The sequence below is a fragment of the Lepidochelys olivacea genome, assembly GCF_965140295.1.
Source record: "Lepidochelys olivacea isolate rLepOli2 genome assembly, chromosome: 3".
NCBI lineage: Eukaryota > Metazoa > Chordata > Testudines > Cheloniidae > Lepidochelys > Lepidochelys olivacea.
In genome coordinates, this window is record NC_140413.1 from 97,983,194 (window position 1) to 98,010,317 (window position 27,124).

Here is a 27,124-nt window from a genome sequence, read left to right on the forward strand (position 1 = left end):
CAAAGTTTCATCAGAGGAGACAGTAGGGAGGTTTCATTTTTTCGCTGGCTTATCAACTGATCCATTTTCAATTAAGGTTGATGAAGAGGGTGCTCTGTGACTCTTGGGCCAACTTCCAATCCCTTGTCCAATCATGCCTCCAGGCAGAGTCCCTCTGGATAGTGTCCATTGACACCTTAGACACCTTTGAGGAGTGATAGGCACTATCCAGAATGTTCTCTGCTCAGTGTCCCCTTCTGGATCCCTGATTTTTAACTGGTGACTCCTGTTTTCTGTTTACTTACTTGTCCCAAGAACTCATTTGTGATCTGGGCTCAGTGGGTCCTCCCCTGCAGTTGAGGGGGTGGATTTCCCGGCTACCACAACAAGTACACCTTTTGGGAAGGCTATTTTTCCTGCCAATTTTTGCTAAGCTGCAGCCACAATGCATCACTCTTTTCTCTAGCTGAGTGAATTAAGAGATTTTCACCTTGTAAGAAAAGATTGGAAAGATGCACATATGGCAATTTAGAGAAAAAGGGACTACAACTTATGTATGACATTGCTACCCTTAAATTTTATGTGGCAAAGTAAATCAGAAGGGAAGCTTGGGCTATGGGAAAGACTTGTGATACCTAAGATGATGGCTGTTACAATTCAGGACACCTGCACCTGTATTTCCTCTCAGTGGTCCCTTGGGGGCACGCACTCTAGGTTCTGGGTTCCCATCACCTCTCTTGGGCAGAGACCTGTGTCTCTCCCTTCTGACCAGGAATTGTCCAGGCTGCATAGTTCTTAGCCTATATTGTGATATTCCCAGCAAGCCACACAGCCTAATGAGACCACCAGCTGCACTTTGCTTTCTCGCCAGAGGCTATGAACAGCATACTGACCCACAGTTGTAAGTTATCACATAGCTCTTTATAAGAAAGCACATTTATTCTTAAGGTGAAAGCATTCTAGAAACATTAAAAAACCATAAAAGAACCCACATGCATGCTAAAAAGCTTACCAGAGGCCACCCCAACTTCACTCTCGGACTCTGATATGCGTCAGTCCTTCAAAACCCACAATCGTGTTTCCAGTGTGGTTACAAATTCATAACAATCTCAGGTTCAGAACCACCTGACGGCAGTAATCACTTTTGCAAGCCTACCCAGTGAAGCATCAAGCACTTAATTGCCCGTTTCTGCTGGCTGGTTATATACATCCCAATGGAAGAGGGGGAGGAATACCAAAATATAGATTGACAAAGGGCCTTAGGTGTTTCAATGTCTGATTGCTAGGTCACCAGTGCATCCTCGGGGATCCAGGCTCCTCATACTGTGCATGGGGAGAGTTAGGTGTCCAAGGAAGGGCTCCTCAGAAGCCGAGTGGGGCACTTCCTAAGCGAGTCAGGTATGAAATACAGAGCAAAGAGCTCTTAGGGCCAAGAATCTCAAAGGTATTTAGGCACCGGACTGACAGGCCAGAGATAGGACCCTTCAGCTCCCTGGGATTCTCAGCAAGAACCTGCTCCTAGAGTTAGGCACTTAAGCCAGGTCAGCGACTTAGATAGCCTGTGCCTTTTCTTAGGAAAAACAAAAGAGAGCCCTCCTACACCCTATTAATAGGGTACTACACACCTGGCAGGGGAACAACCTGGCTTCAAATCACTGCTCTATCTGGAGGGGAACACAAGTCTCCCAAATCCCTGCAGCGTGCCCTCACCACCAAGCTATTGGCTAGGTTAGAGTTGGGCTTTCTCAAGCTTATCTGTTAGTGCTAGTCCATTGTTTATAAATAACTATTAATTGGCACAAGGATGTGCACCTGAGTACCCTAACCAGTAGGCTAGAGAGGCTCTCTCTGGCTTTAGTGTAACAATTTCAACAGGAAAGCATGAAAGGGACCCATCCCCACCCCGTGATTAGGGCATTCACTGCTGAGAGGGGAGACCTGTGTTCAAGTCACTGTTTCAAAACAGGGGAGAACTCAAACCTGGGTCTCTAACCAGTGGGTAGTGTGGGACACAGCCACCGACCCCAGGGCACCCTTTGTGTGAGGTCCCATAGGTGCACTGTGAGACCTCGTTCAGGGACAGGCAGGGAAAGCCCTAGCCTGAGAAACTTGCTAGGGATCGGAGTAGCTGGTTAGGAGTGGGGCAGCAACAGCCCTTGGGTGGCTTTGTGCCTGTGTACTGGCAGAAAGGTAGGCCCCTGTTGGGTTAGACAGCAGCTGAACAGCGGCTTTGAAAATGTCAGTGGCACCTAAATGTTGGGCCTTAGGCATCTAAGTAGCTTTGTGAATCAACTCAAAGTGAATTTTACAGTCTGCCATAAGTACAAGGAACATGAAGGTGCCTATTGGCGCTTTTCATATAGCAAAGCAATACAGCTTCCCATGAGTAAGGCCCAGAGACACAAAGCGACTTAGGTTTGACACTCAGCATTGCAATGCCTGACATTTAGGCACTTAGCAAAAAAAAATCACTGGACTCCACAAAGCCTTAGTAGGTGCCCAGGCTTCTGAGACAATGAATGGGGAGAGATATGTGATCCACAAAAATCACTTTCCTACCTAAACTAGCCAAGAACTGATAATGATACCAGAGGTATTTCCTAAGCACCACTCCCATCTGGATGATAGAGAGAAGGGATTTGAAAAGGCATCTCCCACCTCCCAGAAGAGCGTGCTAACCCAGTGAGCTATGGGATAGTCTGATTGGGGTGAGCCTCTCTTGATATGTCCTCTTGACAATGTTCTACTTTGGATAAATGATTCATCATTGGAGCAGGGGCCTGGACCCTCAGTCTTCCATCTCCCTAACCACAAGGTTATAGAGGCATTCTCACTCTTCTCTGGCCTCTCTCTCAATGACCCTTTTATTTATCCTAAGTGTATCAGCTTCAACAGTAGACCTTGCGGCAGCACACCGCCCTCCCCCCATCAGACTGTCCCATAGCCCCCTGGTTATGGCAATCCCCTGAAATGTAAGATTTGAACAGGGTGTGATACTTTCTCAGGGTGCATAGGACTGTTTCATCTTGTTACCCCCTGCTGCAACAGGGAGTCTGCTGTAGCTAGATGAAAGCTCCCTGACACTAACAGACATTCAGACACTCAGACACTCTCTTCTGAGTATATGACAGTCCTAAAATTGCCTAGCAGGTTAACACTAGGTGATCCCTGTCCTTGAGCTCCACTGAAGCCTACCCCACTGCTGCAACATCCAGCTTTTAAGCACCGGGCAGTTACCATGTTTGCTGTACCTAAGGGACCAGTATACACATAGCTAGCTAGGGTTGCCAACCCTCCCAGATTGGCCAGGAGTTTCCCTGAATTGATCTTGATCTCCTGGAGGCTACTGAAGCCAATCCGAGAGATTTTAGGCCACTAAAAGTCCAGTGGCGCAGCAGAGCTAAGGCAGGCTCCCTACCTGCCCTAACTCTGCGCAGCTCCCAGAAGCGGCCAGCATGTCCGGCAGTGGCTTCTAGGCACAGGGGCATCCAGGGAGTCTTGGTGCACTGCTCCCACCCCAAGCGCCGACTCCGCAGCTCCCATTGGCTGGGATCTGCGGCCAATGGAAGCTGCGGGGGTGGTGCTTGCAGTCAGGGACATAGAATCATAGAATATCAGGGTTGGAAGGGACCCCAGAAGGTCATCTAGTCCAACCCCCTGCTCAAAGCAGGACCAATTCCCAGTTAAATCATCAAACAGTGAGTGGAGCCACCTGGACACCCTTGAGCTTAGGAGCCAGACCTGCTGGCTGCTTCCTTGGAGCCACCCAAGGTAAGCACCATGGGCCCAGCCAGAGCCCGCACCTCTCACCCCCTCCTGCACACACCCCAACACCCTGCCCCCCCCCACACTCCAAACCCCCATCCCAACACTGAGGCCCCCCGCAACCAAACTCCCTCCCAGAGCCTGCACCCTCTCCTGCTCCCCAACCTCCTGCCCCAGCACTGAGCCCCCCTGAACCCAAATTCCCTCCCAGAGCCCACATCCCAACCCCCTGCTCCAGCCTGGAGCCCCTTCCCACACTCTGAACCCCTCAACCCCACCTCCGAGCCCAGAGCCTGCACCTCAACCCACTGCTGCAGCCCGGTGAAAGTGAATGAGGGTGGGCGAAAGCGAGCAATGGAGGAAGGGGGGATGGAGCGAGTGGGGGAGGGGCCTCATAAAATATCAGGGTTGGAAGGGACCTCAGGAGGTCATCTAGTCCAACCCCCTGCTCAAAGCAGGACCTAATCCCTAGCTAAATCATCCCAGCCAGGGCTTTGTCAAGCCTGACCTTAGAAACCTCTAAGGAAGGAGATTCCACCACCTCCCTAGGTAACCCATTCCAGTGCTTCACCACCCTCCTAGTGAAAAAGTTTTTCCTAATATCCAACCTAAACCTCCCCCACTGCAACTTGAGACCATTACTCCTTGTTCTGTCATCTGCTAAAACTGAGAACAGTCTAGATCCATCCTCTTTGGAACCCCCTTTCAGGTTAAAAGCTGAAAGCAGCTATCAAATCCCTCCTCATTCTTCTCTTTCGCAGACTAAATAATCCCAGTTCCCTCAGCCTCTCCTCATAAATCATGTGCTCCAGCCCCCTAATAATTTTTGTTGCTCTCTGTTGGACTCTTTCCAATTTTTCCACATCCTTCTTGTAGTGTGGGGCCCAAAACCCGACACAGTATTCCAGATGAGGCCTCAGCAATGCTGAATAGAGGGGAATGATCACATCCCTCAATCTGCTGGCAATGCTCCTACTTAAACAGCCCAAAATGCCGTTAGCCTTCTTGACCACAAGGACTGAGAGGTCAGCTGTGGAGTGATCGTTCTGTGATAAGTTTTCACCCATGGGTGATATGGTGTTTTTGTCTGTTGTCATTTTACTGTGTGAGTTCATTCGAGAGCTTAGTGATTGTCTAATTTCACCCACATAGTTATTGAGGCATTCAGTGCAGTGGGTGTAGTGCACCACATGTTGTGATAAGCATATCTAGGATATATGGATCTGGTTGGGAGATATTGATTGCCATAGCAGTGGCGATATGTCTACAGATTTTGCATCAGTTGTTATGGCAGGGTCTGGTGCCACTTTGAGTTGGTGTGTCCTGGTCTCTGGGGAGTTTGCTGTAGCTGATGAGCTTGATGAGGTGGGTGAGTTGTTTGAAGGCCAGAAGAAAGAGTTTGGGAAAGATTTCTTTCAGGATGTGGTCCGCATTGAGTTTGGGTTGTAGTTCTTTAATAATATGCCCTGCAGGTTCCAGCGTGGGGTGGCAGGTGACAATTTGGGGTGTGTGGTCGGAAGTTTCCTTCCCCTCACATTGAAGCAGGTTCTTTTACGATATTTGGGTGTCTCATTCCATGATAAGATCTACTTCTCTGGTGATGTGTCCTTGTTCAGCGAAGGTGGTTTTTAAGTATGTGTATCCTGGACTTTCTCCTTGGAGCATATTCTGTAGTACCTGAGTATCTGGCTGTAGACCACAGATTTCTTGGTTTGTTTGGGGTGGTTACGGGCTCTGTGGTGATCTCTGGGTTTCTTGTATATAGTTTTCTGCAGGGATCTATTGTTGCTAATAAAATATGGGATCCTGGGATTCCATGTTTGTTTTTCAATCGCATCTGTATCTTATTTGCATCACTTCCACATGAACTGTAACTGGTGGCCCTGCAACAACCTGAAAGTCAACAAGTCTGAAAATCAAAATAATTCTTTTTTTTTTTTTGTAAACCTAAATCAAAGAATGCCTGTCTGAAGGTCTAGGCAGTTTCACATTTATTTACTAATGCAAACCGCACATCAAAAATAAATCTAGTTGTCAGTCCTCACAGTAACAAGAATGAATTAACCATCCAACTATAAACAGAAAAGATTGAAAATACCCCAACCATCTGACATCCCATTGTTTCAAAAGCTTTAGTAGGGAGCAGGAAGAGATGTGATTTTCCAGCACGCTCTGCAGGTCAACACATTCATGCTATTTTCTATACCAATACACAGTGAATTACCCAACAGCCCCTCATGGATAATGCCATGCCAACAGTCACATCACACTTAAAATGAAGTGGGGCTTCAGCATCTGTGCTGATCCCTCTCCTCACCTTTTCACTTCTGGCTAGTTTAGGTGGCTCCCTGCTCAGCTTACTGGCTTTTGTGAATTCCTTTCTTAGACTGCTAACTCCCCCAGTACAATGCATGAGGAGCCTGGGCTCCTAACTTGGGGTGGGAGTTCCACTGGGCAGCAGGCCACCGAAAGTTAGGCACTGCAATACTCAGCACGGCAGTGCCTAAATTCCTCTGAGGATCTAGCTCATTGGGTCTTCAGGTCTTTCATCCTCACCATTACGCAAAAGCACCAATTTGGAGTAACCCAGTCTTGCAAACTGGGAAAAAGATATAATGTGGAAGAACTGTCTGAACAAGGGCATCATTTCCCACTTTGTCAAGGATGTGGGCTTTGCCTCTTTTCTAACACTAAAGCAAAGCTATAACCTGACACCCTCAGCAGAGTGGCAGTATTTACAACAAAAACACTTGCTAACTACAGATTGGTCCAGATGCCCTAGGACTGTCAGAAGAATTGGGAATCTTGGAAATGTTTCATAAACTCCCCAGGCCCATGTCCACTATGTCTACTTTACTAATTAAGAGGAACTCGACTGGTTTGGGGTTATTTGTGAAAGAGTGAGAAGGTGGTTATCACAGGCCTTAAAATGATCCTAGTGGCAAGGCATATTACAGAATGTTTGCAAGATGCGGGCCTTGTCCTCTGATGTTGTTAGTGCTGTAAATAAGGAGAAAGGAACCTTGGTGCACATGCTATGGGACTGTCCAATAATCAGGGAAAAGAGGTGGACACAAGAGTGACAACAGTGCTTGGCTTCAGCAACCAAACCTCAGCTGAAAGTTATATCCTAGGTTATGTACCTGCTGTGCTGGGTTGAACTCCACCACAAACACTTTGGTTCTTGAGGACCGCAATGATTACGAAGCAGATGGTTTTATAAATATGTAGTAGGCTTATACCCAGATTAGAGCAGTGGTATTTTGACCTGGCTGAGTAGTGAAAGAAAGACTATAGGTGTATAAGAATAAGAAAGCTTATAGATGTAGAGAGTAATTATGTGAATTTGAAATTTGTCCCCCATTTCTAGATACATTTGGATAAAGAATACCGAGATAGCTCAAATAATATCAGACTTCCTTTCCACCTGACATCTCCACTGTTCCCCTCCCATTTCCCACCTCCCCATTCCTCCCTATTTATGTACATCTTTTATTATTATTATTATAACCTCCACCATAACATCTTACATCTGTGTAACATTGTCTGATTTTGTATTGCAGCTTTGACAAGTTGTGAAGTTGTGTAACTGCATAATTCTATTGGCAATCCCATGAAATGTGCAGTATTGGGTGATATAAATAAACTGTAAGTCATTTACTATTCTGTATTTTTTATTATTTGTTTCTTTATGAAAATTAATGAAAAATTAATCACAAAAAAGTTACGTACAGGGGCAAGTTAACAAACAATTTCCAAAAGCAAATGCTAGAATTCCAAAGAAAGGCAACAGAAAGCAAAAATTGCTGTCTTATTTGAAGTTATTTGTGCTAGTGGAGTCCTTCATCTCTAAAAACCATCACTACAATTAGCGTTCTGGTTTGCGTTCTCAGCAGAGAGGCCAAGAATTGATTGAAGACGGAAAACAAACTACCCTGTCACCTTAGTGGTTGTCCCACCAAAACTGATTTGAGGCACATTGGCAGCAAGTTCTGGGGAAGTGTACTTTCCTGCCTGGGATGCACTTGTTCAGTTGATGAATAGGCTTTATTTCTAGTACAGTCAACCCAGCACTTTCACAAACGAATAATTCAAAATGCAGCAAGAATATAGACTTCCACTTCATTCCGAGAGGGTAACAGTTCAATTCCCAGCACAGAATTTACCTTTAATTTCACTAATCTCCATTCTACCTGTGATTGGAACAGCAAAGGATCCACTGGGGATTTCTCTCTGTGGTAGTACACCAAATATGGTTCCATGATATGCAAGCTAGGAATGTGAGTGCAAGTTTAAATGAACAAATTCTTAAATGGTTCAAATAAACACCTGCTTTAGTGGAGGCTTTGTTTGCAAAAGATCAAAAACATTTTCCTTATGCATTGACAGTTAATCATTTGCGTTTTGTGCTTTGAGCCAAGGCCTGCAAATTGGCAGGCCCACCCCAAACGGTTCCAAAAATGTCCTTCTCCGCCCGCAAGGCAGCTTCTAGTTGTAGCTCTCTTCCTGCTGTGACCACCTTTTTCACAGCCTGAATCACTTCGGCCGGAGCCTTTGTATATTTATTTAGCCATGCTTGGGCTTCTTCTAAAGATCTGGTTTCATCTGAAGAAGGCAAAGTTTCCTCAGCCAGCCCGAGATGCACTGCTCTCTCAGGATCCACTCTGAGAGCGCCACTTAGCAGCTTCAGGGCAACGCCACTGCCAACGATTTGTACTAGCCTGGCCGCTCCACCCCAGCCTGGTACTAAACCCATTTGCTTGTGGACAAATCTAATCTCGCTTCCTGGAGTCATTAACCTATCAATGAGAAAAAAATATTCAGTATTAACCTCTACACGTGATGTATATGACCCACATTAGAGTTGAGCAATGTTTACTATTTTTTACCCCAAAAGTAAAGTGCAACTGGATAGTGTGCTTATCACATATATTGTCCAGCTGCTTAAGCATCTTGTACCTGGAATCTCCTAATGCCAGACAGGAACCTATCTAAGCACCATGGGCTTGAGCTCCCACTGACTTCAGCTCGAGTTGTGAGGGCTCAGTAGGGCTGTCCTTAGACATACGCGGCTGCGTAGGGCACCCGAAAATTTGGGGTGCACCTGGATCTTAGTGTCCACCCTCCTGCCTCTTCCTATCCCTGTTCTGACCCTTCCTGCAGGCTCCCACCACAGCTGGCTGCTGCAGCCTGGTAAGTCTTCCTCTGGAGGGGATCTAGTAACTTAAAAGTAAAAATGATTACTTTATGAAGGCTTAAGAGTACATTTAAAATATAAAAATCAGCTTAGAAATACTGATTAAGAAAATGTAAAACAAAGAAGAGCTGCATGATGTATTCTATAATATGTAATTGCTGACTTGCCCTTACTACAAAGTTTTTGCAAATAAATCTCTGACAAACTTCAGGATATATCAAAAAACCTGTGACTGACATTTTTTATTCCCAAATTTAGTGCTTTTAATTAGATACTTTCTGCATGTCCAGTCTTCACCATCTGGCATGCAATAGAAAGCATGCTCCATTTTCTTTACAAAGAAATTGCAGAAAAGCGTTTTTTTCAAATGTCATTTGCTTCATTTGGGTTCAGGGATTTGGCTGGAAGGGGAATGATCAGGGAGGGGGAGGGAAGAGAGGAGGGAGACAGTGGGGAGAGGGCAGGGCCAGAGTATGGGTGGGGCCACAGGCAGAAGAGGTGGGTTGGGGAGATAGCCTCCCCAAGCGGCAGCTTCACCCACCGCCCATGAGAGCAGGTAAGAGTGGGTCGGTTCCCACACACCCAGCACGTACTGAAATCTCCTTAGGCAGGGGCCGTATTCACAGATCCAAATGCGCTGGCGCAGTGCATTCTGTGTGAGGGAGAGGGTATGTGGGGAATTGTGACTCTCCGCCGCCATGAAATGGGCCAGATGGCTTGGTATCCTTTGCTGCCTCGTCCCTTCCCCTCCCCCTGGCTGTGAGCCCGGGCTGCCGTCAGTCATAGGGGCACCATTTTAATAATACTGCGTAGGGCCGCATAAATCCTAAGGACGGAACTGGCGCTCAGCACCTCTGAAAGTTGGAAATCAGACCCTATATCCTTCGGCTGCTATCACACAGCCCTGGTAAAACTCCCTTTGCTGGATACTAGCTAGACTATTGTGTTCCAGTCCCCACCATACTCGGCCCGTGTGCCCTTATGCTTCCCATGATCTGACTAGGCTGCACAACTGTCTCTTTTCTTGGCCTCTATGGCACACTTCCTAGTTACAGGCTCACTGTTACCCTTTCATAGAAATGGGACCACATGGCCCAATTACCCAAGGCCAGTGCTGATTCCCCAGACTCCCCAGTAGCTTGAGTTCGCCCTTTCCCAGAGCTCCAACCTCATGGGCACTCTGGGTTTATAGGTCACCTCTTCAGGGACACGATAGCATTCTTCAGACTTAGTTGAGGGTCCTCAAAGGAGCAGCATCCCCACTCCTGTTCAAAGCTTCTCCTCTCTTCCCCTGCTCTGCAACCTGTTCCCTTCCTCCTCCGCTGGCCCCAGAGATAAAAAGACCGCATGCTGCTCTCTTCCTCTGTCCTGCCCAAGTGTCTGTGAGCCCCTCTGAGAATCTCAGGGCACGTCTATACTACAAATTTACATCAGCACAGATGCACTCATACAGCTGTGCCGCGTCTGATGAAGCCACTCTAAACAGATGGGAGACAGCTCTCCCACAGAGGCACCGACTTTCTAATGTGCCAGGGGGTGCTCCCCTGGCTCCGCCCCAGGCTCTGCCTCAGTTCTGTGGCTTTTAAGAACCAGGGTTAACACCTGAATTCTTTGTTCTCTCATTTAGGGATTTCCCCCTTTCCAAATTTCAGCTTTGTGTAGAAACCTGGTTGGTCTAGTTTCCCTATGCTTCAGTAATCCCATTGTCCCAAGGTGCTTTCACTTGAATTGGAGCCATTGTTCCTGGTCTGGGAGATACCTGAGACAACCCTGACAGCAGGTCATAACCACAAAGGTTAATCCAATTTGGAAGTGGATTAAGCTAAAGCAAAAAGTTGCTTAATGATGAGGAATAAATGTGGCTACATGGAAAGCTCGTGTGGAATAGCTATTTCACTACAATTCCCTGTGAGGTTATGCCCTTATTGGAGTCAACATATCTTCCTTGCTGCAGGGGCACATGTCACACGTACAGGAGGGAAGAGGGCTGGAGTTGAAAACTTTCATACAAAGTCAGCCCTTTCCTCTACAGCGATGGCATTCCTCTTGCTGCTCTGAGCATTGGCCAATTGGGTTGGGATTATTCAAGAGCTGTGTGAGGTGTTCCTTTTGCCACAGGCTGAGTATTTTTTCTGGAGTATTCCCAGCCCCTGCCCATCCAAAATGGGAGTAGTCCAGCTAAGGACTAAATCTGACTCCCCTGCGTCACAGCAAGATACTCTGAGGGCTGGTAATGCTTCCCTTGTCATATAGCTGGCCCAGGGAATGCTATACTCAGATTACTGGGGCCGTTTACTTACAAAAACAATTTAAAAACCCTCTGTGGTTACATTACCTAGAATGTTTTATATGAGATTTTACCTCAGGACAAGAAATTTATAATGCAGTGATTTTTGGAGTCTTTGATCAATTTTGACGTAGTGGTGTGCAGCGGGAAGCATGTCATACAGTAGAAATATGAAGTACTACACTAAAATAATTCATCTAGTCAGCAAAGCATTTGATCAGCAGCTTGCAACCTTCACTTTGATTTTAATGACAGAGGTCGAGATGCTGTTAGAATTCAATCCTCCAGGGTAAGAGTCTCCTCTAAAAAGCAAATTGGGACAAATTATCCTTTTACACCTGCATGTTGTTGTATTCCTTCAGTCTCTGTCTGCCCTACCTACACTTTCAATTCATTATCCTGGTATTCTGTAAAGAGATTATCTAATCATCCACAGATTTTTCTGAAATTTGACCATATAACCCTACACTCAATCTATCAAAATTGACCCTTCTTCTCACAACAGATAACCGCATGAGATTCATCCTAAAGAAAGTGAGTCACAATTTCACCTGCTTTTCAGTTTTAACTGAATAATTAGTTAGGTTTCTAAAGGGATACAAAAACCTTGATTATACGTTCAAATTATACATTATACATTCAAATCAATCAACAGCTTCCAGTTATTAACATTTAGCAGGTTTTCAAACTATAGCAATACTATGGATGTCTGACAGACATGACTTCCCTGCTCTTTCCCACAAATGCTCAACTATATGAGTAAACCCCCTCCCTTTTCTGGAGAGCCCTTTGTGTTTTTGCTCCGTGCAGAGAAGAAATAAGAAAATTATGCATTACAACTACTGCTGCTTCACCATTGGGGACGACAGGAAGCAAAGCAGGTCCATTTTACTTGTAACACCAAGTGAGAATTCTACTGTGAAAATATTGTAATGTTGATATACAAAAGGTTTCTCCTACAGAGTTTTGCTGATTATCTAAGGGGAAGGCTGGTATTATTAAACAAACAAAGCAAAACCAGTTTTGCTCTTCTTGAAAATCTTCTGGTCACAAATATTCATTTGGCTGAAAATGATAATGGTAACCACTCAAAATCAAACTATGCCAAAAGTTTAATTTACAGAGATATATATTTTTAAACGCTTTCAGCAAACCTCCCCCTCACGGAGGGATATTTTTAGCTGCAAGTTCCTCAAGCAGTTCTACAATCCCAAATTCTGGGTCAATGAACAGAAGGTTCTGCAAAGTCAGGTTCTCTCCTGCTTGCAATACACAACTCACAAAGGTGAGCAGCTGAAATCTAGAGTCTTGAAAGAAAGGGACAGGTCTCCCCTACTATTTTAATAAACCAACAGGACAGTGCAGTCCTCATAAATTCTTTCAGTGATTAAAATAATAGCCTCATTAGCAAGAGTTAAATAAGTTAAAATGATATCCAAGAACCCCCTCTCCCCCCAAAAAAAAATGAAAAAAAGAAAAGAAAAAGAAAAAGAAAAAAGTTCTACCTGACAGTCCCTAGTACAGAATGTTTTGGGCACTTCTTCTAAACATCTGGGTCAAAGTAATAGGCTTACTGCCAATATGAGAAATCACATTCATGTTACACTTTAAGTTAAGTGTTCTTACAACTCCTTTCCCATGACCCTACAATGTTTCCAGTTGTTAAATTAATCCATAATATATTTTCTTTAAAGTCCCAAACAACATTTCAAGTTTAAAGTTTAACTTGAAATAATTTATATGAAATAAGCAATGGACTTGTTTCTCTCCCCGATCCCCCAGTAGGATCCTAATATGGAATGTGCAGATTAATAAGAATCAGGGACAAAATTTCCAGTGGCTCTTATTTAATGCCAAACTTAACAAAAGATGCCCAGTTTTCAGAGGTGAGCAAACAGAGTCCAAGTCCATGATGAGGCAGCTACAGACAAGATTATAGCTTAACAATAAGGATTATTTAGAAGATGATTCTCATAGAAGTTGATTGTATTTGGGGTGATGTGGTCACATTTCTTTGAACACGTGAGAAGGCAGTCAGCTGCATTCAGCACCTTCTGATGTCTGGAGAATTGGGGTTTGTGGGACAATAGAGAAGGGAGTTGCAGTAGCTGAAGTAGGAAGAGCTGAAGGCCTGGATGGAGGATTTCAGCGAAAGTGGAACTGAGGCAATGGTGTACACAACCAATATGGCAACTGCACTCATAGGCAGATTTTCAGACAAAGAAGATTATAGGAGGAGTCGGAGTTATGGATTTGTAGTCATTACAGCTGATTCATGCTGCCAAGTAGATCTCATTAGCTCCAACCTTGACTCTCTTTCTGAGGGAAAAGGAACTAGTACTAAGGTAAAGTCCTAGGAACAACCAAGCTTGGAAAGAAAATTTAGAATGAAGTTTATGTTTTGCTGTTATTTAAATCTTGATTAAAACCAAACTCTGAGAACTGAATATATTGGAATTCTAGACAATGTGTGTATAAATTGTTCCAAGCAAAATGGGCATTTAACCTGTTTACAACAAAATTAAATGAATACTGGTAGTTCAGGGAGAAAAAAATCCCATCCTTAACACTGCTGTGATTATTTAAGCAACAGTCAAATGTACCAGACCAAGGAAAATAACAACATTTTCAGGGAAATGCTTCCTGGAACTCCGAAGAATCTGAAACTTCTAAAGCTATAAACTGGCTCTTTGAAAATTTGTCAGAAAATTGTACTAAGAAACCTCCCAGGGTTTTTAACAAATGTGCTGTGATGCATGGATGTTCAGTGAAATTTTAAAATTGTGCACTGACTTTTTAGGAATATGTACATGGTTAAAATAAATCAGCTGACCTATGGAATATTAAACAAACAGCTAAAGTTACCAGAACCCATGCCTAGATTTAACCAACATTCCTTTTCCTGAAAACGTCCACTTTCGTGACTTTTTGGATATTTTTGGCCCCCAACCCTCCCCCAGGAAACGTACTGCATCTGGTTAAAAGTACTTTATCAGATTGGACTTCCAAAGAAGAGCTCATGAATATGCGAATGCCCTTTGTTAAATTCATGTCATGTTCTGCCTTGTGAAAAGAGCTACTATTTCAAATAAAAAGCATCTTGTTTACCTAAACACTGATTCTGATAGAAATACAAGCTGAAATCCTTACACAAAGCAAAAAGTTTTCAAAGAAGCTAATTTAGTGTGTTCTAACATTATGAAACCTACTCTTGGAAAAGCTTGCTTCAGAATACTAATGTCTTTATAGCTTTCTTGGGAGCAAAGAATTATGTTTTATGATTCACATTTTATACCATAAACAATAATACATTAAGCTACATATTTCACAAGAAATACTGAAATAAAAAACACCATATACATGGAACTTGGCTGATTTAACATTGTTAATAAGATATTAGCATTATATGTTTCCTGCTATGGGACAGATTCTACCACTATCTCTCTCACAGAAGAGAAGGATCACTCAGCAAGTAAGTCCCTCTTTAAATCAATGGTAACATTTATGAGGCAAGGTACTGCTCACCCAAAGTAATGATACGACAACTGGGTTCCTTGTAATTTTAATTGTGCAATATGAATGTTACATTTAACAATTGTTTTAATTGTTTAATTTCCTTTATTTCTTTTATAAAATGAATAGAATTGAGTGGTGCTTAGTTGATCCCAATTAGATTTTTACACCAAATTCAGGTCAATGTTATGAGGACGGGCAATTTCCCTCCTTTACTGTTGCTGTCATCTGGCTGAAGACAGTTTCTCTGAGGCTGGATTAACAGGGCACTGGCACATCTATCCACATTGTGACTGTATGATCTTTGGGGGCGTGTGTGTTAGGGAAGGAGATAAGACAGAGGGCAAAATTTTCAAAAATGCCTAAGCCCTGGTCTACACTGGAGGTGGAGGGGTCGACCTAAGATACGCAACTTCAGCTATGCAAATAGCATAGCTGAAGTCGGCGTAGCTTAGGTTGACTTACCTGGCCGTGAGGATGGCGGCGAGTCGACCGCTGCCACTCCCCCGTCGACTCCGCTTCCGCCTCTCGCGAGCTGGAGTTCAGGAGTCGACGGGGAGCGCATTCGGGAATCAATTTATCGCGTCTAGTTGAGATGCGATAAATCGATCCCCGATAGATCGACCACTACCCGCCGATCCAGCGGGTAGTGAAGACCTGCCCTAAGTGACATAGGAACCCATTTTCAAAAGTGATTTAGGGCTAGATTTCCAAAGGTGTCTGGGTGCCTAAGGATGCAGATAGGTGGCAACTGGGATTTCCAAAAGTTCTTCAGCAGGTTAGACTCCTAACTCCCATTGAAGTCAATGAAAGACAGGCACTATGGTGCTTACAAATTGCTACTCGCTGTTGCTGCCTAAGGCAGCAGTTATGTTCCTTGAGACTACAAATTTGTGCAAATCATCATGTCTTTACTATTAGTTGTCCCTCACCTACCTCCATTTTGTCTGTTTATTCATCTGATGCATCGTGTCAATCATAGATCGTTAGCTTTCAAGGGCCCCAATCCTGTAAAGATTTATGTTGTGATTTACTTTATGAATAGGGCTTAAAAGAAGCATGTGCTTAAGTCTCTGCAGTCCTGGGGCAGGGAATTGTCTTCATTTTGCATATTTTTTGTAAAATGCATTGATCGGGGCTTTTAGGTGATTCGACAATAGATAATCATTCATGTTTTTCAATGAGTGCTACAATCTCATGTAAAATTGCAAATGCACAGTGACTCAGGCAGGGTTTGGGAACAGCAACTTCCAGACCTGTCAAGTTGGCTGGGGAAAATGTGCAATAATGTCACAAAAAGTCAAGCTTCATTAGACTAAACTAAAAATCTTTGATGCCCAATGAGCACATGCATGCGCACACACACACATACACATATATATTTGAGGTAATTCAGTTTAAAACAGTAGTGAGGGGACACTAGAATTTTGTTTCTTATTACAGAGATAAAAGTATTTATTTTCCTCAGTTTCCATCACATAAAAAAGATGAAGGGATTTTGTTCAAACTTCAGAAACCAACTTCAAGCCTGGTCTACAAACTATTTTTATTTGAATTAACTATGTTGGTTAGGGGTATGATCTTTTTTTTTTTTAATTGAAACAGTTTTACCTGTACCAGCCCTAGTGTGGACATTGTTATACCACCATAATGGTGCCTTATACTGGCATAGCTTCTTCCTCTTCTCTGCTGGAATAGGATATAGCAGTGTAAGCACCTTTATAATGCTATAACTGCATCCACACTCGGGGGTTGTCCCACATTAACTATACGGGTATACTTAAAGTGGTACAACTTGTGTGTGTACACAAGGCCTCTGGATAGATAACATACAGAGAAAAATTTAGTTGAGTAGTGAATATTTCAGTAATTTTGAAAATGGAAACAGTTTTGCAACTTCCAATTTTAGCTTGTACAATTGCCAAGATCTATAACTTAAAAAAAAAAAAAAAGGAAGGAACAGATAGTTTACTTGAGAAAACGAATAAACCTCTTTGTTTTCAATGTCCTTAACCTCCTCTTTGACCCAGGTGTTGCCACGGACTTCAGTGAAGCCATTATTTCACCCCCAATATCACAGAATCATGGAAACATAGAAAAATACGGCTGGAAGGGACCTGAGAAGTCATCTGCAGTAGATTCTGTTTCTCTCTCTAACCCCCTATCCCAATCAAGATCTTGCCTTTGTTATTCATTAAAATCCCACCTAGTGCTTCTGCATAGCTGTTATTTAGTTGTACTGGATTGGGGTGTTGGAAAGTGATGGAAGATGGATCCACAGCTACAGCTATTAGGAAAATTATGGCAGAATATGAAAGGAATTCCAGCTTCCCACTTCCTACAAACTACTTGACAGTGATTATAATTGTACAGTGTATCAAAACTGCATTGCTGCAGTAAGACTAGAGAATATTAAATTGTTTTTAGAAAGCCAAAAGATGCATTCTGTACTACCAGATGGGACTTACTTATATTACATATTGTTCAGAGTGTCAAATTAAGGTTAAGGATATTTAAAGCAGGTACATTTATAGATCCATTGATATAAGGAAAAAACTTATCTTAGGTCCTCTTAAGTGTATGCTCCTGTCAATGCTTTATATGTCAAATATTTAGAACTGGGGTCTCATTTTTCCAAGAGCTCTATAGATACTTATAAAGACATGGTTTAGTCTAGTTTCAAGTGGCTTAAGTGAAATGGCTTCCACCTTTTCCTCTGGGAGGCTATTCTAAATTCTCATAGAACTGATTGCCAGGAGGTACTTTCTGATATCCAGCATATATTTTCCTTTGCTCATTTTTATACCATTACCTTTGCTTATAAGTGCCTCTCTGGACTGTCCTAAGCCCCTCCATTTAGGCATTTATGTTTTTCCTCCTTTAGATGCACATGGATAATTCCCACTGATTTCAGAGGGAGCCACCTGTGTTATCCCTTTGCTCCTTGTGCCAGCAAACTGTTTTCACATCCCTGTTAAACATCATTTAACTTAATGACAAATATACAGTTATTTTAGTCTCTTGGTCCCTACTCTGCCTTCAGCCTCTTAATAATTAAAGCCCTGCTCCTTCAGACCACTTCATGCTGACAAACCCCTGCGCAGCTTGCAGGACTGGAGCCTCGTTTGCTATCCCCTGAATTCCAACTATTGGCATCTTTCCAATATTGATGCACCAAAAACTGTACGCAGTTCCCCAGTACTACAGTCCAGGAAACAAGTGCTTAAAAAACGATCCTCGATGTAACCTTTCACATAACGTTAAAAAGAAATGGGGACTTAGCAAATTTTTTTTACTTATGGCAACGGATTCCTCAGCTTGGGTACATTTTAAGGGTACAAAAATTCAGCTGCTAGGTAGGGACGTAAGGTGATATGCAATGTATCATACTTACATATCAGAGAGGGGAAGTTTGAACTAACCCTTCTGTAATGTAGAGAATTAATAGTTAAAGTCACTGCAGAGGCGTATCTGAGGGTATTCACTGAGTAACAGACATAAACCAGAGCCCAGAGTGCAGATGAGAGAGGTCACGTGGCAGAAGAAGCACTAAAGGCTGAGCTCTTTTTACCCTAAAATGAAGACCTGTTTAGTTTAATTTATTTGTGTTGTAGTCTGAATAACACTGAGGTAGCATCCTGTTCACAGATATCTGATCCCATCAAGTGAATGAAGAGGTGCTCCCTTGTTTGCCCAGTGTGGGGTGCTTGGCTTGGCTTCACTGGTGGTTATGTTCTTTCCCCCCCATCAGGAGCTGCAGTCTGGAACTACTAGGTAAAGTATCTCTCCTGTTTCTAATGTCAGGAAACCCAAACCTCTCTTCCACACATGGTATAGTTACACAGCAAGTGCGCAAAATTACAAATGTCCTGGGGTTCACGGATATGAGTCCTGGTGCATTCTAGGAATCCATATGCAGATGTCATGGATTTATTAATTCCTCAGATTGCTACAATAACTGGTGGTTTTAGCGTATTAGTAGAAAGCCATTTCCCTACAGGTTGTAAGACAGTGATCAGCAGTGGAATAGAATACCTTAAACATGACATGTCCCACAGAGACAACCATTCAGTCATTGTCACCTGTCTGGAGTCTATTCAACAAGATTTTAATCCTACCTGAAATCACATGCTGTGGTAAATTCTGCTCCACCTCCCAGAGCTTTTCCTTGAACTACTGCAACACTAATCAGAGGCAGCCTACACAAGAGAGAAAGACAGAGAGGATTTTTGTACCCAGAGTGTATATTTTTAATACCAATGTACAAATAATGAATGGACTCAAGCATTAAATTTCTGCAGTAAATGCTCAGTAAACAGAAGTCATATCATTCAAATACCTTCGATCTCTTAATCTGTGCATGTAAACAGAACAAAACTGATCCCTGCAATATTTATACCATTCTGGAACACCAAGAGAACAAAGCATCTAACGGAATAACTGATTTTTTAGACAAAAGAAATGCAGTAGATCTAATCTACCTGGATTTCAGTAAGGCATTTGATACAGTGCCACATGGGAAATTATTAGTGTATTATTGGAGATGATGATGATTAATATGAGAACTGAAAGGTGGATAAGGAACTGGTTAAAGGGGAGACTACAACGGGTCATACTGAAAGGCGAACTGTCAAGCTGGAGGGAGTTTACTGGAGTGGAGTTCCTCCAGGACTGGTCTTGGGACCAATCTTATTTAACATTTTCACTCACCACCTTGGTGCAAAAAGTAGGAGTGTGCTGATAAAATCTACGGATGACACAACGTTGGGAGGTATTGCCAATAGTGAGGAGGACTGGAATATCATACAAGAAGAACTGGATGACCTTGTAAACTGGAGTAATAGAAATGGGATGATATTTAATATTTTATGCATTTAGGAACTAACAACAAGAATTTTTACTATAACCTGGGATGTATCAGTTGGAAGTGATAGAGGAGGAAAAAGACCTGCATGTATTGGTCGATCACAGGATGACTATGAGCTTGCAATGCAATGTGGACATGAAAAAGGATAAAGCAATCCTAGGATGCATCAGGTGAGGTATTTCCAGTAGAGACAGGAAAGTGTTAGTAGCATTATACAAGGCACTGGTAATACCTCATCTGGAATACAGTGTGCAATTCTGGTCTCCTGTGTTTAAGAAAGTTGAATTCAAACTGGAACATCTGCAGAGAAAGGCTACAAGGGTGATCAGAAGAATGAAAAACCTATCTTACAAGAGGAGACTCAAGGAGCTTGGCTTGTTTACCATACCCAAAAGAAGGCTTAGGGAAGATATGACTGAACTATATAAATACATCAGAGGGATAAATACCAGGGAGGGAGAGAAGTTATTTAAATTAAGCGCCAGTGTTGACACAAGAACATATGGATATAAATTGGCCATCAACAAGTTTAGGCTTGAAATTAGATGAAGATTTCTAACCATCAGAGGGGTGAAGTTCTGGAACAGACTTCCAAGGGAAGCAGTGCGGACAAAAAACCCAACTTGTTTTACAACTGAGCTTGGTAAGTTTATGGAGGGGATGGTATGATGAGATTTGCCTTCAGTGGCACAGGGCCTTCTACAACTGCTAGTAGCAAATATCCCCAGTGGCTGGTGATAGGACACTAGATAGGGAGGGCTCTGAGTTACTACAGAGAATACTTTCCCAGGTGTCTGGTTGGTGTGTCTTGCTGACATGCTCAGGGTCCAACTGATAGTCATATTTGGGGTTGGGAAGGAATTTTCCCTCAGGTCAGATTGGCAGAGATCTTGGGGGGATTTCGCCTTCCTCTGCAGCCTGGGGCATGGGTCATTTGCTGGCTTAAACTAAATACTCTGGAATCTGAAGTCTTTAAATCATGATTTGAGGACTTCAGTAACTCAGCCATAGGTTGTGGGTCTATTACAGGAGTGGGTGGGTGAGGTTCTGTGGCTTAGAATGTGCAGGAGGTCAAACTAGATGTTCATGACGGTCCCTTCTGGCTTTAAAGTCTATGAGTGTCACCTTCACTAGTGAAACAATCCACTGTGCTACTGTGAAACGTATCTGCTAATGAATGATACAAAATATTGTTAATTATTTATCTAGCCACGTAAGTGCGTATAGTGCCCTAGAGACAAATAAAAGACCTTCCAGTACCCCAATGCGCGTAAGTGGGGACCTAACATGCTCACAGATAGTTACAAGCGGTGTAGTGGAAGTGGTGGTAAGAGAAACAGAGGACGTGGGTTACAACAGAAAGGTCATTTTGGTTTTGTTGGAAAATAACACGCGCATCTGTCAAGGCTGATGCCCCACTCTGGCACTTCGAATGCAGAAGGTGGGGGCCCGCAAGGACTCTAAAAATTAATACTGGCCACTCCAGGCTTGTATTAAACTTCCAAGGTTACAGCTTTTCTTTGACCTTGAATTGGTAAATGCTGCCACGACCCAAGTGCAAAACCCCTTTGAGAACCTAGGAAGGCACACTTGGGAATTCCTTCCTGTGGGGTACCCTCAAGCCCTTTCCTGCCCCCCCTCCAGGGAAAAGCTGAGAAGAAAAACAAAGGAAATCAGCTGTTGCCACCAGCTAATAAAACAACATGTGCATAAACCTCTTAGGACACAAAAATCCAATTCTGTTCTTAAAAAAGGTAAACTTTATTAATAAAAAAAGAAGAAAATACATCTCGGACTTAGGCTTTTGCTAGATTAAAAAAAAAACTAGAATAATTAAGCATCAAGAATATCTCTCTTGAGGTCCAGCTTAAAGGTTACAAGCAAAACAAAAGCACTTGGGGTTAGCACAGAGGAATCCACAAGCCATAAAGAAATAAAAGGGATAAACTTAATCGTGTCTTCCTAGACATTTCCTGATCTACTTACATATCTGGGGTTTCAGATGAGTAGTTTCTAGGTATGATACTAATAATTTTTCATACCTGGCCCAAGCTTTTCACAGCATAACTGCTCCCTGTCTGCCTCTCCCCAAGAACAACGACAGACAGACAAAAGGGGAGTCTTGTTTCAATTTTAAAAAGTTCTAGCCTTCCCACTGGCTCTTTTGGCCAGGTGCCCACTCGCTTCCTTTTATTTATGCATAGCAGTGAGACTTTTTAACCCTTTACAGGTAGAGCACTTAGAGAATAGCTACTAAGAGGGATTTTATAGCTACTAGCTGGCTGGGTGTTCATAAAAGGGAACTACCCCTCCCCCCCTTTCATTTATCACAACATCTTGAGGATTTCGGTTGAGAGTGCTTTACATGAAGGCTGGGATGACTTTTTTAAAATACTGAATTTGATGCACTTCCCTTTTCCACCTGAAGAAGCCTGGTCTATGGGGCCTCTGTGGCAAAAAGTCTGCCATTAAGAAATGGTGGTGGGGTCAGCAACAGTAGATTACTGGATGACTTCAGATCAGAGTATAGAAAGTGGGCAGGGCTGGATGAGGTGGAGTGTGGCTAGGAACCTAAAGAATGCTGTGATTCAGAATGGTTTCTAGGTAGCCTCTGCCTGCACGTCTCCTATAGAGTCTCATTTATAAATGAAACTGCCCTTCACTGGCAGAACTCCTGAAGGGCAGAAGCAGTTTGTAGCCTTTGTGACTGCTGTATCTGCCTGTACCCGCTGGGGGGAGTCTCGTCCCACTGTTACTTCAAGGTCAGTAATACTTTCATTAATCACACTAACCAACTTGAGGTCTACCAGGAAATTGAAGCAATTGGTCAATGCCAGTTTACATTTCTACACAGTAGGTTGTCTCTAATTGCCAGACTAAACGTAATTCAGTGAGTTAATGGACAGTTTATTGTGAGGTTAAACAAGAAACCTAGATGCAAAAATAAACTTCAGAATTCTCCATCATGGGGAGACAGGGAATAAAACCACAGGAGCAGGAACAATTTTCAGCCCCCAACTGTGCCTAAGAAACATCCCTTAGAGAAGCATTAATGCCTGTATGTCTCGTATTCACAGAGACGAGGCACCAGGAGCTTATTGGAGAAGAAGGATGGTCTTGTAGTTAATGCACTCAGATGGAAATCAGAAAATATGGGGTCAATTCCTAGGTCTACCACAAACTTCCTGTGAGATTTTAGGTAAATCACTTAATCTCTCTGTGCTTCAGTTAAATAATATCTTTATGCCACCATTTGTCTGTCCTGTCTATTCTGATGGTATTAGAATATGCAACATGCATAGAATCATAGAATATCAGGGTTGGAAGGGACCTCAGGAGGTCATCTAGTCCAACCCCCTGCTCAAAGCAGGGCCGATCCCCAATTAAATCATCCCAGCCAGGGCTTTGTTAAGCCTGACCTTAAAAACGTCTAAGGAAGGAGATTCCACCACCTCCCTAGGTAACGCATTCCAGTGTTTCACCACCCTCCTAGTGAAAAAGTTTTTCCTTATGGAGTCCCAGTTCTGCCTGAGACCTCTAAGCAGTGCTGTGATACAAATAACAGGTCTACGATCTCCTGGGGAAGGTTAGCGAAAGATGGGGAGCATGGCCGTTAACCCATCTCAATGCTCTCTCATATATCGTCTGGAAATATAGAACCCTTTTATCTTCCAAGTGCCCCCAACAGACATCTTGAAAAATGTGAATGACAAATAAAGGACAGAAACAATCCACAGCACAGACTCATTAGAAATACTATTTCTTGATTTCTAAAGGTATGCTACAAACAAAAGAGAACAAAAACCAAGTATGAAAAACTATCAGTGGTAAAAGTGAACTACTATACCCCTCATCTGCACGTGTTCCTTCCATAAAGTGGCTGACCTAAAAAAATAAAATAATGCACCTGTATAGGCTGTGTAAGTTTTGCCTTCCCACTTTTGAAAGCTCACCAGCCTCCACTGAGTTAACTATAGAAAATGTGAAGACCCAGATTTTCAAAGTGACTTCAGCCTGCTCTCCGAATATAGGTCTGCAATTTTATCTGTGCAAATTTTTGCAAAACCTAAAACTCAGAGTTGTACGTGCAAATCAGATGTAGAGACACACATGTCACTACCCAATTTGTACACACAAATATGAGATTTTGGGCTCCAAAAGCTTGCACTATTATAAACTGTATATGTAAATTTAGAGACCACTTCTGAAAATGTAGCCAGAAATTCATTGCAGTCCTTGCATGATTTCTTCATGGAGAAGAAGAAAGAGAAAATATTACCTCTTGAGTCTGGTTAAGGTGCTTTGCATAAACATGCACATGTTCATTCCATCCTATAAAGAATTAAAAAAAAAAAAAAAAAGATTAAAACCACCCTAAGATACAGTAAAGGTATAGAAAATTCTTTTGCTCTCTTAAGGCCCTGATTCTGATCTCAAACTCGTTTATTCTTGTGTAACTCCACTGATATCAATGGAGTTGCTATTGATTTATATTGATGTGAGATTAAAATTAAGACCAGTGTTGAGAAGAGACTGCCAAAGTTAGTAGACTCAAAATATTTATCACAGTTGTAACAAAATATTTGTTAGTAGTTAGCTGACAAAATATTTGTCAAAGATAGTAGACTCAAAATATTTAGAGCTAGTCAAACAATGCCAAATTATCCTTCACAGGACATTTTTGATTTTATTTATTTTATGAAAAAAACAAAACAAACCCCAAGAAATTTTCAATTTTCAATTCAATGTTGAGTGTAAATTTTCAGTTCTCAGTATAAATTTTTGCTTTTCAAAAAACCAGAAAATTTAGACCAAGATGAAAATTTTCCATTGAAAATTTTATTTTTGTCAAAAAATGTTTCAATTAAAAAATTCTGACAACATCTACTAGTCTCCCCTTTTATTTCAGCTTGCAAAGTCTATTCACTGAATTGCACATATGTATTTCTAGAACAAATGTTTCAATTCTGCTTAAGAGAGAGTGAGCATGCTAGTTATTCCTGTAGCTGTGTGGATGAGACAGAACAAATCTGTGGATAAGGGAAACAGATTTTTGCTTCAGTCTTCCAAGTAAAACAAATTTTAATGTGATGAATAAACAACTCCATTTCACTTACATATGTATTTTTTGCAGACTAAGTTTTAGTGCTAGTTAAAGGTGCTGTGTTGACTGAAGTTTTCTACTCAGAGCAAGTATAGCACACGCAGGTCAAGCTTATTTCATACTGCCCTGCCAACATGTCTTAAGTAGTTACTAGAATGACCACCTGCTAGGTGCGAGAACATTTCAGCTACTCTGCCATTTATTTCTGGGCTTCTGAGAGCACAACATGACACCATTGCTCTGTATGAACTGCACGTGAATTAAACAACTGGCAGTTTAATATATGAGAGCAGATCTTTAGCTAGTGTAAACTGTCATGGCTCCATTTAAGTCCATTTATGTGGCTCTGTCCCATAACAACTCAAAGGTTGCTTGGAAATGGCATTTCACAGTACATATGACTGTATTTTAAAATATCAGATTTTTATCCATTATTACAGGTCTGATCTCACACCTATTGAAGTCAATAGCAGCTCTCCCATTCCCATCTGGTGCAGGAGTAAGCCCCTATTTGATCATGTCTAGTATTATTGTGCAAGAAGAAAAAATTCAATATGATTGCAGATATTGATGTTACGACAATGTTCAGGCTCAGACCAGAGTGCTGCATTTTATATGCTATAATCAACAGGATGCAGCCAAACAAATTGTCCCTGACGAATTTGTTTATACTTTATCACACCACAGTGGAGTCCTTGCATTCAAACTGGCACTTCTGTACACTTTTAATTTCATGCTGAAAGTCAAAACGGAAACTAAAGATTAATCGGGTAGAACATTTTGATAAGCATGTCTGTTATTCAGTAGACAAAAACAAATCTCTTCCTACTAGAGCTTTTCAGAATAACTATCAGGCGGTAGAAAGATTTGTCCATTTCACATGGAAAGACTATGAGAAGAACTCTCAGAAACCTTAACTCAGCTCTGACCAATTATATTTACAGACTTTTCTGATAAGACAGAAAGAAAAGAAGAAGTAGGTTACCAGACACAGAACTTGATCAGAATAAGAAACATGTTCTTTGGAGACTACTGGAACAATCACACTTTTAGCTAAAAGAAAGGGAGTACTTGTGGCACCTTAGAGACTAACCAATTTATTTGAGCATAAGCTTTTGTGAGCTACAGCTCACTACTATCCTCAGAGTAAGAAGAAAACGAATCAAAGTGAACAAAGTAAATAAAAATATAGGAATGAACTATCTGTTGGTACAAAGACAAGTAAGTTTGTTGGGGGAAGGAAAACCCCATTCACAGAGAAAATAGAATATGAAACCATATTGATGGTCTTAGAACATCACTGCTCCTGTAAGAGTCAAATAGCCTAGGTTACGCTCTCAGCTAAAGCAAGCTCCCCACAGACCACTGGTAGTCTACAAATCGCAGCTCAGGAATCACTGCCTTACAGCTTCTAGAGAGGGATCAAGAAAAGGTGCGAGTTTCCTCTATTCCTCTCACCTGTCCCCTCTAGACCAGTGGTTCCCAAACTTGTTCCGCTGCTTGTGCGGAGAAAGCCCCTGGAGGGCCGCGCCAGTTTGTTTATCTGCCATGTCCGCAGGTTCGGCTGATTGTGGCTCCCAGTGGCCGCAATTCGCTGCTCCAGGCCAATGGGAGCTGCTGGAAGCGGTGGCCAGTACATCCCTCAGCCTGCGCCACTTCCAGCAGCTCCCATTGGCCTGGAGCAGCGAATCGCAGCCACTGGGAGGCGCAATCGGCCAAACCTGCAGACGCGGCAGGTAAACAAAGCGGCCCGGCCCGCCAGGGGCTTTCCCTGCACAAGCGGCGGAACAAGTTTGGGAACCACTGTACTACAGCTTCCCCTCTGTTTCAGTTAGCTGTATCTCTGTGGTTTTCTGCAGAGTAAGGGTATTGCTGTTCTTAAGCTAGGGTCTGCTCCTGCAGGCAAAGTCACAGAAAAACAGGGTTTTTTTAAATGTGCCATTCCTGCTCATTTGTTTTCTGTAATTTGGTCAACAAGCCAATGACACCCATGCAGAAAGCACTTTGTCCCAGGAAAGAACAAGGGCTGCCTCCTAGCCAGCGTTACCTCTGTGCTATCATTTTTTATGTTCAGATTAGAAGAGATTAAATAGGCAGGGAGGAGGAGCCACTAGAGGGCATGAAAATCCTTCAATTTTCTGGGCCATCTTTCTGCCTCTGTACCAGAGGAAAAATGCAAGATTTGTGCTGGATCTACAAAAATCACAGAAAACAAATCAGAAAATTACTCAAATAAAAAATTGTTTTTCAATAATTGCATTAAAAAAAAAAAGAAATGCCATGGAGAAAAGCCACCTTGCAAAAATGCAATGAAAAAAGTACTGGACCAGACACAAAAGCTATTCCCCCATCTTCACCATGCGGATGATCAAAAACCTAATGTTCCACCCTTCATTAATGAGTAGAGTTCTG

At 42.5% G+C, this 27,124-nt stretch overlaps 1 protein-coding gene across 2 annotated transcripts in view; it reads right to left on the reverse strand.

Moving 5' to 3' along the window:
• Positions 1 to 7,441: 7,441 nt before the first annotated feature.
• ECHDC1 (ethylmalonyl-CoA decarboxylase 1) overlaps positions 7,442 to 27,124 on the reverse strand; it is a 35,691-nt gene continuing 16,008 nt past the window's right edge. For both annotated transcript variants that reach the window (XM_084623483.1, XM_084623484.1), the window contains exons 4-6: positions 23,888 to 23,940; positions 18,860 to 18,940; positions 7,442 to 8,543 (exon numbers count right to left, since the gene is read on the reverse strand). In XM_084623483.1, the coding sequence (XP_084479609.1) occupies positions 8,138 to 8,543; positions 18,860 to 18,940; positions 23,888 to 23,940 (540 nt within the window). In that variant the 3' untranslated portion in view covers positions 7,442 to 8,137. The remainder of the gene's footprint in view (positions 8,544 to 18,859; positions 18,941 to 23,887; positions 23,941 to 27,124) is intronic.